Source organism: Alligator mississippiensis, chromosome 9, assembly GCF_030867095.1.
Source record: "Alligator mississippiensis isolate rAllMis1 chromosome 9, rAllMis1, whole genome shotgun sequence".
NCBI lineage: Eukaryota > Metazoa > Chordata > Crocodylia > Alligatoridae > Alligator > Alligator mississippiensis.
The window spans coordinates 78840188-78853232 of NC_081832.1; the positions used below are offsets into that span (position 1 = coordinate 78840188).

General features: G+C 47.1%; 1 protein-coding gene across 3 annotated transcripts in view; it reads right to left on the reverse strand.

Annotated features, from left to right (window-relative positions):
• Positions 1–11991, reverse strand: part of RNF145 (ring finger protein 145) — a 66211-nt gene extending 54220 nt beyond the window's left edge. Inside the window, exons 1-2 of one of the 3 annotated variants that reach the window (XM_059712952.1) lie at positions 4576–4669; positions 1256–1410 (exon numbers count right to left, since the gene is read on the reverse strand). Coding sequence is in view for 1 of the 3 variants with exons in the window: in XM_059712950.1 (XP_059568933.1) it covers positions 11940–11990 (51 nt within the window). In the remaining 2 variants the exon portion in view is untranslated. Of the gene's footprint in view, positions 1–1255; positions 1411–4575; positions 4678–11939 lie in introns of those variants that run through there. The other 2 variants (XM_059712950.1, XM_059712951.1) reach the window with 2 other exon arrangements.
• Between the last annotated feature and the right edge of the window lie 1054 nt (positions 11992–13045).

The following is a 13045-nucleotide window of genomic DNA, read 5'->3' on the forward strand; positions in this document are numbered from 1 at the left end:
TTCCGTGATTTAAATGAAACACTACTAATATACACTAATATCTAGCTATATATATATCTAGATATTAGTGGTGTTTCATTTTAACCCCAAATCCACATTTTTCCATGATTTAAATGAAACACCACTAATATATACTAATATATAGATATCTATATATTAGTGGTGTTTCATTTTAACCCCAAAGCCACATTTTTCCATGATTTAAATGAAACACCACAAATAGCTATAAATAAATAAATAAATAAATAAATAAATAAGGTAGTGCTTCATTTTAACCCCAAATCCACATTTTTCCATGATTAAAATGAAACTCCACTAATATATACTAATATATAGATATCTATATATTAGTGGGGTTTCATTTTAACCCCAAAGCCACATTTCTCCATGATTTAAATGAAACACCACCGTATATCTATATATTAGTGGTGTTTCATTTTAACCATGGAAAAATGTGGATTTGGGGTTAGTTTTTTTAAACTGAAAATGCACCACTCAACTTACAATAAATTGGACTAAACTGATTTTAAACCAACAAGAAGGGCACGCACACACAAACACAAGCTGCCCTGGTTCAAGTGAACAGGTAGAAAATCTAATGGTTAAACTGGCAGTTTCCACATTTAGACAAGCCCATAAATAAGAAAGTTTGCAAGCAGCTACAGAACCAGGGTAAAAGCTGGATTATCTTCAAAACCTGCAGTGCCGGTCTAACTTTGTTCCCAGTTGAAGACAACAGTAGGATTCCTAGTGAAGCCAGATTAAGCACTAGGAACTAGACTTCAAAAAACTGCAGTTCCTGAGATGCGCACTAGTCTCTAAATGGACTTTTATGGACAGAGGCAGCACTTAGTACCTCACCAAGTTATGTCATAAGCAGCCTGGAGAAATTTGCAAGAAACTAAAGAACAAAAAACAACATCTGCCTAAAGTCTAACCCCTGCAAAATGTCAGTGATTTGGGGTACCCGTTTGCGCGCAAGAGCAGCATTTGGTCATGATCTCCATTTACAAAGAAGAAGCATTAAACAAGACGTTCTAAAATTAAAATTAGAATGCTACCATGTAAAGCTCCGATTGTGGAATAAGCTAAATTTAGTTAAATATATCTTTAAAGAAGAAAGAGGATGGGGGAGGGGGGAGAGACACCTAGCTGCAGGGATTTTATTTGGACTAAGATCTACTAAAAGGTTTGATGTCACGGCCGGGAAGCCTAAAATTAGACCCACCAGCTGTGCTCCGGAGACTGTGCGTACCTCTCAGCGTCCTTCCATGGTGCACGTCTGCTCTGTTCCCGGGAGCAGAAGGGGATTTAAAACAGAAGAATCGGAGCTGCTCAGGGCCTCGGATTCTTGTACGCTGCAACATGATGTTGGCTTCTGGGGGGCGTGGACAATTGTTATGGGCTCAGCTGCAGGCACAAAACCACAGAAAAGTCCAGTTCTCTGGAGTGATGACTGGTGACGGGTGCAGGAGAACAATGCTCCCCCCAGCCCAGCAGCAGTGAGCAGCAAAAGTAGTAAAAGGTGCATCAGTGACATATAATTTAAGCTGGGGTATGTTTTGAGCTAACAGTGACAGCACTCTTCAACCATTTTTGCTGAGAAAGCTGAATACAGCGTAGCCTTGCAAATAACTACACTTTTTCAGCCAATTAAAAATTAGGATTATGCACCGCACCGTTACAGTCTGGATCTGGTCACCACCTCCCTCCAAGCCCGTTCTGTTCATGATTTACTACAGCAGCTCAGCAATGTCAAATCACATCAAGACAGACTTCAGAGTTCAAATGAAGGCAGTTTTACAGGGAGAGAACGCAGCGAGCAGACTCAGCAGTTCTGCTGTTTGACCAAGAAGTTATTAAGCATACCCAATAGGTTCCCCCCTCCCCTTTTCTTCCATCCAAACAGCGCAATAAAGCAATTACCGCAGAGATGAGATCAAGTGACTGGATGAGTGTGATTTTCACCTAAAGAGGAAGCGAGCGTTACATAATGAATCAAAGCAAAAACACAGTCAGGGGTCAAAGTTCTCATCCAAAATTAACAAGTGTGAATTAAAGCGGTTGCAGTTATTTAACTCAAGCTGGTACACACAGGCAACAAAACGTAGGTGGTTTTTCTGCCAGCAGATCTCAAGCGTGGGTCACCCCTACGTTCAAGAGAGGACTACGCATGAAGATAAGTGAACAAGAGCCTCTCCACAGCATAATCAGAAACATGGCAGGGCAAGTAACTCCAGACTGATGTCTGGTGCCATCTGGAAGCATAATGGGTTCACATTTCTAAACGCCATTACCCCAGCACAGCTCGCAATGGAGAATGCAACACAGCCGCACAGCTGTAAGATTATTTTTTGCTTGTTTCCCTAAACCTCGGTTTTTCCACCAGCCCTCTCCTCGACTCCTGGTGCCCACATGTACGTATGCACACACACAGAGCAAGTCTGAACCGTGTCGCGGGGACGTCCAACCCACGAGCGAATCTGACACCAATCCTGCAAACCATAACCGTGTTAACAAACATGAGCGGAGGGGGCCGGTGTGCCCGTGCAGTGCAGGGCCAGGATTTGGCTTCTAACGTATTGTCTGTACTACTTCCACATTGTAAGAGGAAGGCAAAAAAGTGTCATTCTTTCTATTCCTATAATGCCAACCAACGGCCGCCCTCAACTGCTGCTTTAAAAATAGGATAACAGCTCTTATGTATTCTATTTGGTATGAGCAACCAAAGGCTTTTAGACCTAAAATTTGTTAACAAAGAGGTAGCAGACATGATGGCGCTGGATCAGGCAGGGGCTGGTGGAGGAACAGAGCCCTTCACCCAAATAGCACCACTGCAAATCCAGCCGGCTTAAGAATGGCTGCCTGTTTTGTGAGCCCACGGGAAATTAGCTGGTGGCTTCAGCCCAGTTCCTAGAAGACAAAAATCCACCTGATTAAACGACGTACCCTGAGAAACCACAAACCGAAGTGAAAGCTCCTATGGATGGACAGGGAGGCCGAGAGATCTGCGGGTCTTGGTTCAACTCTGCAGCTTCTAACCAAAGGCTTGGTTGCTTTTACAGCTCTCTGGTGCACACCTCCTGCACCCGTGTTGTATGTGCATACGGTGGGGAGTTGTGGGAGCTCCCCCACACTACCCTCACAGGGGACAGAGAGGACCCCGAGGGTTTAACTGCACGAGGTGAAAACACAGCTATGTTTCCAACCGGCCATGCCCAAGACCTCAAGCAGGTGAGGACTGAGTGTAACCGGAGCGTGCGCGCACAGCCTGAACCTGGTACAAGCAAGATCAATAGCAGGGGCATTTTATTCTGGACACAAACTTTTCAGGCTGCTCTGTACTGCGGGCCAGTGGAGATGCTGCTGCATCCCAGCACCTCTCTCAAATCACGGGGGCTGACAAACGTCGCGATACGCAAAGTCAGATGGTGCTGCGTGCCAGAAGAGAGCACCTTGCCCCTTCAGAGCCCCGCGCCGTGCTGCCCCGCCACGGGAGCACGCCACACAACGCACACGTGCCACCTCTTTCCCACACAGCCCTGCGATCGCAGGCAGGAAGGAGCGCGGCGACAGGCACCACGGCGGGAAACCATCTCCCAGAGAAAGGTTTCCTCGTTTTCCTTTGACGCTCGGGAAAACAAGCAAGAAAGGAGGAGCAGGCTAGTTTCCTTCTCCCCTTGCAGACGCAGAGGGCACATTACACACGCACGCACACCCTCCACACACATGCAATGCATTCTGGGCACACACGCTACATGCACTCCACACGCATTACATGCAGTACACACACACTACACACACTCTGTGCACAACTACATACCGCATGCACACACGTGCTCCATGAACACTATGCACACACACATACTCTATGCACACTGCACACACGTATGCTCTACAGACACTATGCACACACACATACTCTATGCACACTGCATGTGCACAATCAACACAAACGACACACACTGCATGCACACACGCTCTACGCACACTACACACACTCTACACACGTGCACTAACTACACACACACTCTACGCACGCTAACTACACGCACACTATGTGCACTTACACACACTCTATGCACACTAACTACATGCACTATACACACGCTCTACGCACACTACACACATACTCTACACAAACTACATGCACACTACGTGCACTAACTGCACACACACACTCTACGCACACTAAGTACACGCACTATACACGCTCTACGCACACTAACTACATGCACACTATGTGCACTAACTACACGCACACTACGCACACTAACTACACACACTATACACAAGCTGTACGCTCTATACACATGCTCTGTGCACACTAAGTACACACACTACATGCACTAACTGCACACACGCTCTATGCACACTAAGTACACACACTATGCGCACTAACTACACACGCACGCACGCACACAGTGCCCCCCGCCCCGCTCGGTGAGGCGGGCCGGAGGCGCGGGCCTGGCCGGGCGCGGGCCGCGCACACAATGCGGGCGGCGGGGAGCGCGCCCGGCGGCCGGCGCGGCTGCAGCCCGGGGAGGGGGAGAGGAGGGGGCGGTCGGGGCTCACCGGGGCCGGAGCGCGGCTCAGCGCGGCGCGGCTCGTCCCCCGGGCGGCAGCATCGCGGCCCCGCGGCGCCACGGGCGGGCGGCCCCGGCCATCGCGCCGCTCTCCGCCCCCGCGGCCGCACGGCGCAGGCGCGCAGCTCCTCCCCGCCCCGCCCCGCCCCTCCCCAGCCCGGCGGCCGGCAAGCGCCGTGCCCGGCCCTTTGGGCGGGCTCCTTCCTCCGCGAGCTGTGACTCGGACTCGGCCGGTGCCTGAGCCAGCCCGTCTCGATCTCCGCCTGTCTCTCCGTCGCAGGCCGCGAGCGCACCCCCGGGCCCTCCTGCGGCGGCGGCGGCATGCCTCCTTCCGCGCACGACGGGGCTGACCTTTGGTGGCGGCGCTTTAGCGTCCTTTCTTTCCAGCGTTGGGAAGCGGAGCCCATGCTGTCCCGGCGCCAAGGACCCCTGCTTCCGGGCCCAGGCCTGCAGCCTTGGCTCGCATCAGTAACCCTGCTCGTGGCCACTGCTTGCATCGGACCCGAGCCCTGGCCCGCGCCTTACGCGGCGGAGAAGCCGCGAGCGCCACATCCGAGCACGATGGAATTAGCTGCCAAGTCCCGTTGTTTCGAGCATCCGGGTTGTAGCCGTATTGGACTAAAGGAGGAAGGAATCGGGGCGCGTGGGAGAGGTGGTATCTTTTATTGAGCCAGCTAGACTTCTGCACACAAAAAAGCAATTAATTTTTTTTGGCAAAAATCTAGTTGGCCCACCCAATAAAAGACATCACCTCCACCACGAGTCCCGCTGCCATTGTTTCGAGGCACTTGCAATTCTGCTCTACAAAGAAAATGTTCAGGAGGGAAAATCCTGTGGCAACTATGAGAGAAACTGTCCAACTTAACCAGTTTTTCCCCCCATCCATACTTTGTGCGTGGATGCTGGGTCTTGCTAGAGGTCCTGCAAGCTCAGCCCGGAAAGGGGTCTTCTAAAAACGTGATCTGCTCTGAAGGTTTCTCATGTATGAGCGCCCCGCAATCTTCTTTGGATGCCCCAAAGGCAGAGTCCTAACAGGTCCCCCCATGGTGGTGTTTGGCTCTCTTCATCTACCAGGCTGCCGCACCGACTCTTCCCTCGCCAGAAATGGGGCCACAGAGCCCAGCTGCCCGCAGCTTTAGGTGCATTGCCGCTCCGTCCCTTCCCCCTGCGCAGGTGCTTTGCGGGTTATGATGATGATCCATGCGACTCTGGAAAGCAAACTTTGTAAGGACTCTCAGACACAATTACTCTTGATTTTAGCAAGCATAAGAGAGAGACAAATCTTGACCAAATAACACGCACGACTTCATTCCTGCCATCTGAGCACTGTTTGGGCCGAGGTCAGAGCCCTCTAAGGCAGTGTTTCCCAACCGTTTCCAGCCCAAGGCACGCTAATATGAGTAAGAATTTCCTGCGGCACACCTGTGAAGGCATTCCCCATCCCCGTACTTATCGGTGAAACGTTGACAGAGATTTCTGGAAAACGGTTTGAACGTTCCTCCTCTTATTTTGTAAGTATTAATGTAATGATGCATTGCATTGTCAAGACAGCAGTTACATTTTACAAGCAGCCTCGGCCTCCGTTTCATCTCTCACCTCTCCCGAGTTAACGTTTCGTTGCAAAAATGTTTTAGTTCAGAAAGGCACGAGCTTCCAAAGGGCAGACCAGGTACAAGGCTTTACACGCTGCCCTGCTGTCCTCTAGTTCTCAAAACCCTCCTGCTTCGTTTGTCAGGGATTTCAAAGACCCTTTTACAATTCCACGTGGTGGTAGGTATGAGTCCAGAATTCAACAGTCATTTACTTCTGGTTATCAGCAGAGGCGAGGCAAATAATCATTTGGATTTCAAACGTCCAACAGCAAAGAGAGAGCCAGTGCATCTCGGAAACAAAAGCTCGGCTGAGGTCTGAAGAAAACCCTGTGCAGAGATGTCTCATTAAACCTTTCAAAGGACCTTCCCAGAGCTCACTGGTGAGAGACTGGACATGTGCCAACACCAGACACAAAAAGTCCCTCAGAGGGAATTTCAAGAGCAGAAGAAACATGAGCGTGCATGATGCTTTCCTCCATGCTGAAGACGGACAATAACATGAGGGATTTTATTTCACGAGTTTCCATGCAATTATTGCAAGAAACTTATACGTACACGTATAAAAAGTATATTTTAGTGTGCCCTAGATACCCTGATACAACGCAGTGTAATAAACGTACAAAAACGACATCTAAGGAACAGCAGGGAGGTTCAACGTCATGCAGTCAAAGTGAGGAAATGTCAGAATTAAGACCGCCTGTAGAACTATAATGTGGCTCCCTTGTGAGTATTCATTATGGTATGGTCTTTAATTACATTACCACCTACTGGTTTTCCCTGGGACTCCTGCTTCCTTCAGTGCAGAGGTTAGACAGGGCTCACTTCATGAGCCCCTATTCAGGATTTTGTTTTATGCTCATTGTAGGTGTGCGGCCTAGGCCTGCCTTAGTGGACAGTAACACAGTGCACCGCCCCTGAGTACACAATTAGGAACTGCCTCACCGTTGTTTCTGTAGGACTCATCACCATGGCACAGGAGTGTTTCACAACCCATTTTTCTGCACAACACCACTAGAACAGGCACAGGGATATGAGCATCTCCATTTTTCAGATGGGGCAGGGAAAGTCAGTAACAAAGAAGGTCAAAGATACCTGCTAGTTTTGGGTGCTCAGTCTGAGATGTACACGATCAGGTATTTCACACTCCTGGAGGGGAGTGTTCCTCTGACTGTTCCCCCAAGCACAACACTTCTTTCCCCAAGAAATCTAACCTGTCTTTGTCCCAGTCCAATCTTTCTTGTTGCCTACTCAGTTGCAGTCCTCTCTCACCACCCTGTCCTCCTTATACCAGTATCATTCCTACAGTGATCCTATTAATTCCTACATCTGAGCTTGGTCATTCCCCCACCCCATCACAGGCTCCCAGTTCAGGTGTTCTTGACCAGCCAGCCCTCGTCTTCCCTCAACTCGGTCTTGTGACTTGGTCTCTCTTCCTATACACGTTATCCCGTTTTCTTCTCCGATCAGTCCTAGTCTCGTCGTCCCATGGTTCCTTATCCAATCTCAGTCTTCAGCCTCCTGGGTCCCTGAACTCTCCCCTCTCATTTTTTTCTTTCCAAGTCTCTGTCCAACGCCTGGCTTCCCCCCACCCAACAGTCCCAGTTCTCAATCCACCTCCATTCAACGGATTCTCTTCTCCCCCCACCCATCTCTCATCTATTTCTGAACTTTCCGCGACATTACTTTTTTCACATCTCTGAAAAGAGTATATGGGAAAAATCTAGCTCAGCAAAAAAAAAATCCAGGGTCCTAACATTTTCAGGATATTGGAATGCCCTGGCTGCAGAAAGACATAGAGACTCCACTGTATGCAGAGATTACTACTGCCTACGGTGGAAAAATATACCAATCTGTATTGAGACACTTCAGAGCTGGGTAGGAGAGAGAGTTGGTGATGTGAGAAAAGTGATGAATCTGTTTTTGTTCTGCAAGCAAAAGAACCACAATTATCTTCCTTACTAAGCGATCCCTCTAGGTTGCTAAGACAATAAATAAATACATAAATAAAATAATTGTCCAAAAGTGGCAGAAAGCCAACAATTACAGTAAGGAAGCAAGGGACTGCAATATACATTAATACTCCCTTTTAGGACTTGCAGGATATTAGAGAAGTAGCATTGATTAAATAATCCTCACAGCACTCTGATGGAGTACTTATAGAAATATTAACAATCTCCACTTTGAAGACAGACAATCTGACACAAAGAGTAGTTAGGTCTTATGTTTTCAAGTGTCCACTAATACTGAATGTTTCATTTTAAAGTTGACAAAGACCCAATTCTCCAGCTGTGATACTGGCAACAGATGCACCCCCACAATTAGGGATTGTGTTCGACATTTTTGCCTTAGGTGATTTACCCAAAGCCACATGAAAAATCAGACTCAAATCCAGGTTTCAAATGCAGTTCTTAATGCTCAGCCATGACAGACAATCCAGTAGGCCACAGAGCCTGTTACATTACACTTAGCATCACTGGTCATAAAGAGCATGCCTGCATAAATCTGCAATCTGACTCCCCAGCCCAGCCCCTGGCTTCTTTACTTTTCATTCCATCCAGGAAGAGCACACACCGACTGCTGAAACTTCCTTAGCCTGACGAAGGGTTTTTGAACCCGAAAGCTTGCTTAATAACTATTCTCCAACTATTTGGGTTGGTCTAATAAAAGATATCAAATTCACCCAAGGAACCTTGTCTGCCTATGTCCTTAGACCAACACGGCTACAACCTACACCCCTAAATCTGCATCTGGCACTAATTGTCATTTTGTGCAACTTGGATACTCAAAGTCAGGAACAAGAAGTGGGACAAAAGAAAAGCCGAGCGACAAAGTGTAGGAGTGCAGGGGAATGAAACATATATTCAAATAAAAAACAACATAAACAGGGGACCAGCAAGTGCCACCTGCAATCTTGGACCTTCTCCCTTGCATGTGTTTAATCTGGTGTGCAAAATTGGGAAATGTCAGAGGTTCAAATGACATTTATGAACCAAATAGCTTGAGGGACTTGGAAAGCCTTTAATATCAGGGATGTTGGTTCATCCATAATCTGCACTACAAGCAGGTTCTGATCTCGCACTCATTACAGCTCATGAAAATGGCAGGTTCTCAACACCTCTGCCTCAGTATGCTGTTACCTTTCCTTCTTAACTTACTCTGCCTGAGCTAAAATCTTTCCTTAATAGATCATTCTGGAAGGCAGCCTTGTCTTTGAAATTACTCTCTGCTTTCTGTTTTCAGTGACCAACTAACATTTTCCTGGCATCACATTCCTAGAACTGCCACATACTGGAGCTGCTGCAAGGATTCTTCTTTTTAATAGGCAGCATCCGCCATGTTTTAGGAAAGCAGCCGCTGGACTCAAACATTCATGCATAGGAGCGCTCTTTTCGGGGTGCTCAGCAATGCGTGCCGTGGACCTGACACACTGGTAAGGGCAGCAGGCATCAGTCTGGCATGCTACCATATCGTTATGCTATCAATTTTTCTATTTCAATCAATCTGTCAGGTATCCAGGTTATAGTCATATTGGTCTAGAGGAAAAAGCAGTTGGGGCTCCCAGTAGAGGTGCTCTCTCTCTTATGAGACCAACAAGATTTTTGCAAAAAAATAAAAAGTCTTTCAGTCTGGAACATGCCAGCAGAAGGAGCATATCAAGAAAAGACAGAGAAAAGGAATGCATTAGAAAACTTCTCTGTTGTTTCCCCCATTCTGGATCCAAGAAAGTGGGGCAAAATTAGACTTACCACTATGTTGCCCTGGTAGGCTGAACAGAGTAATAACACATACCTATGCCACAGGACATTGTAAGGATTCGTCAAGGTCTCACACAACAAAGTCCTGGTCTGTAACAGGGGATCTAAGGCATTAATGGATCATAAATAATAATAATTTAAAAAGCTGTGTGCATCGTATACCAGGAATAAAGCATGCCTGATTAATATTGGGGCCTAAAATAGTCTCTTTCTTCACCTTCATTCCCCAGAGCAAATGAAAATGCTAGGTTTTGTTTTTTTCTTTTGAAATCATCTTTCTGCCAAACATTTAAGAACTATCACAAAAATTTCAGAGCTGGGGCATCAATTTCCTACTCGGTATCTTTAAAGAGGAAATGGGAACTGGCCTTGGGGATGCAATGCTCCTGTCCAGCATCCTTTTAGGGTGTGACTTTTCATTATCATTTACAGCTCTGGAAGGTTTCCAGCATGACTTGAAATGGTTGTCTCAATAGAGGGCAACTGCACGTTGTAAGGAATGTGTTGTCTTGACTGATGGCGTAATCCTTCGTTTTACCTGGATTTGCATGCAGACAAGAGCTAAACCTGACAGGAATATTCATTACAATAGTATCCCTTTGTTATGCTGTTTTTGGAAGCCAAAAGTATTTGTGTGCCTGAGACAGAGTATACTTTAGAACTTCAAATATGTTAAATGTGTTTCCAATCTGCAAAGAGGAAACAAATTGGGGGGGGGGGGGGGCAGGGATTAGGTCCCAAGCAGGTTCTGTTTACATCTTATTTTCTAAATATTAGGATTTGATATGCTAGGCATGCATTTGAAAAGTGAAGTTATTTTGCTGAGAAGGAAGCTCATAGTTCCTACCTTTCTGCACATACTTTGCGAATTTCTTTTTTTCCATCTGGTCCTGTCTCTTTAATGATGTTAAAAATCAAATCAAGTGTCTGTATGACTTTGGTTTAATTCCTATCTAAGAAAGCAGTTTGCAGCTAAACAATTATCCTTAAACAGTTTTCATCAAACAGAATGCCCTCTGGTACAAGACATCCTTTCTGTGCTGAGAAAATTATTTTTCTGCAGTACTTCAGTTAGCAGCAAACCAAAAAAACCCTGAATCCTGACTGAAGCCAATTCTCAGGAATCACCCCAGGAAATCTTGAAAAAGAGAAGACCCCTTAGGCTGGATGGAATCAGCCCAAAAGTTAAAAATATTAACATTAATAATATTAATTTCTGAGTCATGATGCCTTTCTAAAACACACCTCTTTCTGAGGGTGCTGCAGTGTTAGTGTTACTTAGAGTTTAAGCATAATCTAGGAACAGGCTGAAATGATATTAAACCCTCACAAAACTGATTTTAAGTGCCCAAACAATGAGGCAGCACTGATTAAACTAAAATGACTTAGACACCATTTTAATTAAATCAGTGGTTCTCAGCCTTTTTAGACCTGAGGCACCCCTCAACTGGCTCAGGGTAAGGCCCTTGGAAAATGCCAGGTGTTTTCAGTCATTTTTTTAACAACAGAAAAATAGTAAAATGATTCTTCTGTTACAAAGAACTCGGAAATATCACAGCAGAGCAGGAGGGTTTTAACGCTACGGATTCCTGTTTGAAATCTCTGGGTTTATCTCGTTTATCACACCTAACAGCGCTAACGTTGTACGGCATCTCACAGCACGCCTGTAAGCCGCAGCACCGGGGTTGAGAGTCACCGAGTTAAATCATTCTGTTTGCTGCAGATAAGGCCTTAGACGGGCTCCCAGCAAGGGTAAATTACACCACGCTGACAGCTCCACTCCACCATGCTCAAGCCCCGTGTCCGGAACTCGTGTTAGCAATGATGGGATTTTTTTTGTATTCTTCAGGATAGATAGGGCTTGGGGAGATGCATGGAGGGAAGCACCGTGCACGTGAAATTAAAGGATCGGTATCGGAAATAGGCAGGGGCAGAATTCTGTACACCGAAGAAGTGAACCATTTCAGTACATGAACGTACACATCGTTTTAGCCAAGTTCGGGTACCTGTTCTGGGCCGCCTCCGAGTGAAGTAGGAGCCCTCGCTCTCCGGCTCATACCGCTCTTCTCAGAAACACGAGCTGATGAAATGACAATTTCCGAGATCGACTTGAAAAGGTGTGTAGAGGCAAGCAGGGTTTGGGGGCAAAGCCCTTATTCCTCCCTATCCCCCAGTTGTTCAGACGCCACACGCTCTCATCTGGGGCCTGAGCCATGAGCACGCTCCATCCGCCCAACAGCTGATCTGGCCCCGAAGCCTCGTCGGCTGGCTTCTGCCCTGAAGGCGGGATACACCTGCACACGTGTACACTCGTTAAACTGTGTGTGTGCATGTCTGTATAGATGTGTGTATATAGACATACATAGGTATACATGTGTCTACACACACACACACAGGTGGGCATGTGCATACACACACATTGTGGGGTGCGTGTGTGCATACACACACACAGGTATGCGTATACACATGCACACGTGTGTGTATACACATAGACATAAGTGGGTGTATACACAGACAGGCATGCATATATACACGTGCACATAAATGTGCGTATACACACACACAAGTGGGTGTATACACACACAGGTGCGTATACACGCAAAAATGAAGTTTATTTCCTACCCATGGGGATTTTTTACCATCTTTAAATCTCCCTGAGCCTGATGAAGGGCGCATGAGCCCCAAAAATACCTTTTTGGGGGTGTTTTTTTTGGCAGTTTTCTCAGTTGGTGTAAGAAAAGGGATCATCCCTGAACCCAGAGGCCTGGAGTTTTGCATTTCTTTTTGTCTCCGACCAACACAGCAGCCAAATACATCCCCCTACACACATGCACACACACGTGAGTGGGGTTATTTGGTGAATTTGCACGAGTCTGCATACACAAACACACACAGGTGCGTACGCATACATACACGCATATGTGTGTGTGTGGGTAGACACCTGTGTGCGTGCGTGTATATAGACACGTGTGTGCAGATAACTGTGTGTGTGTGTGGTGGTGCGGGGCCCCTCTCAAGCGCGCTCCTCACCCCCGGCCGGGCACGGAGCGCCCCCAAACCCAAGGCCCAGGCCTCCTCAGTCACGCCCCACTGTTGCCCCGGCAACGGCGGC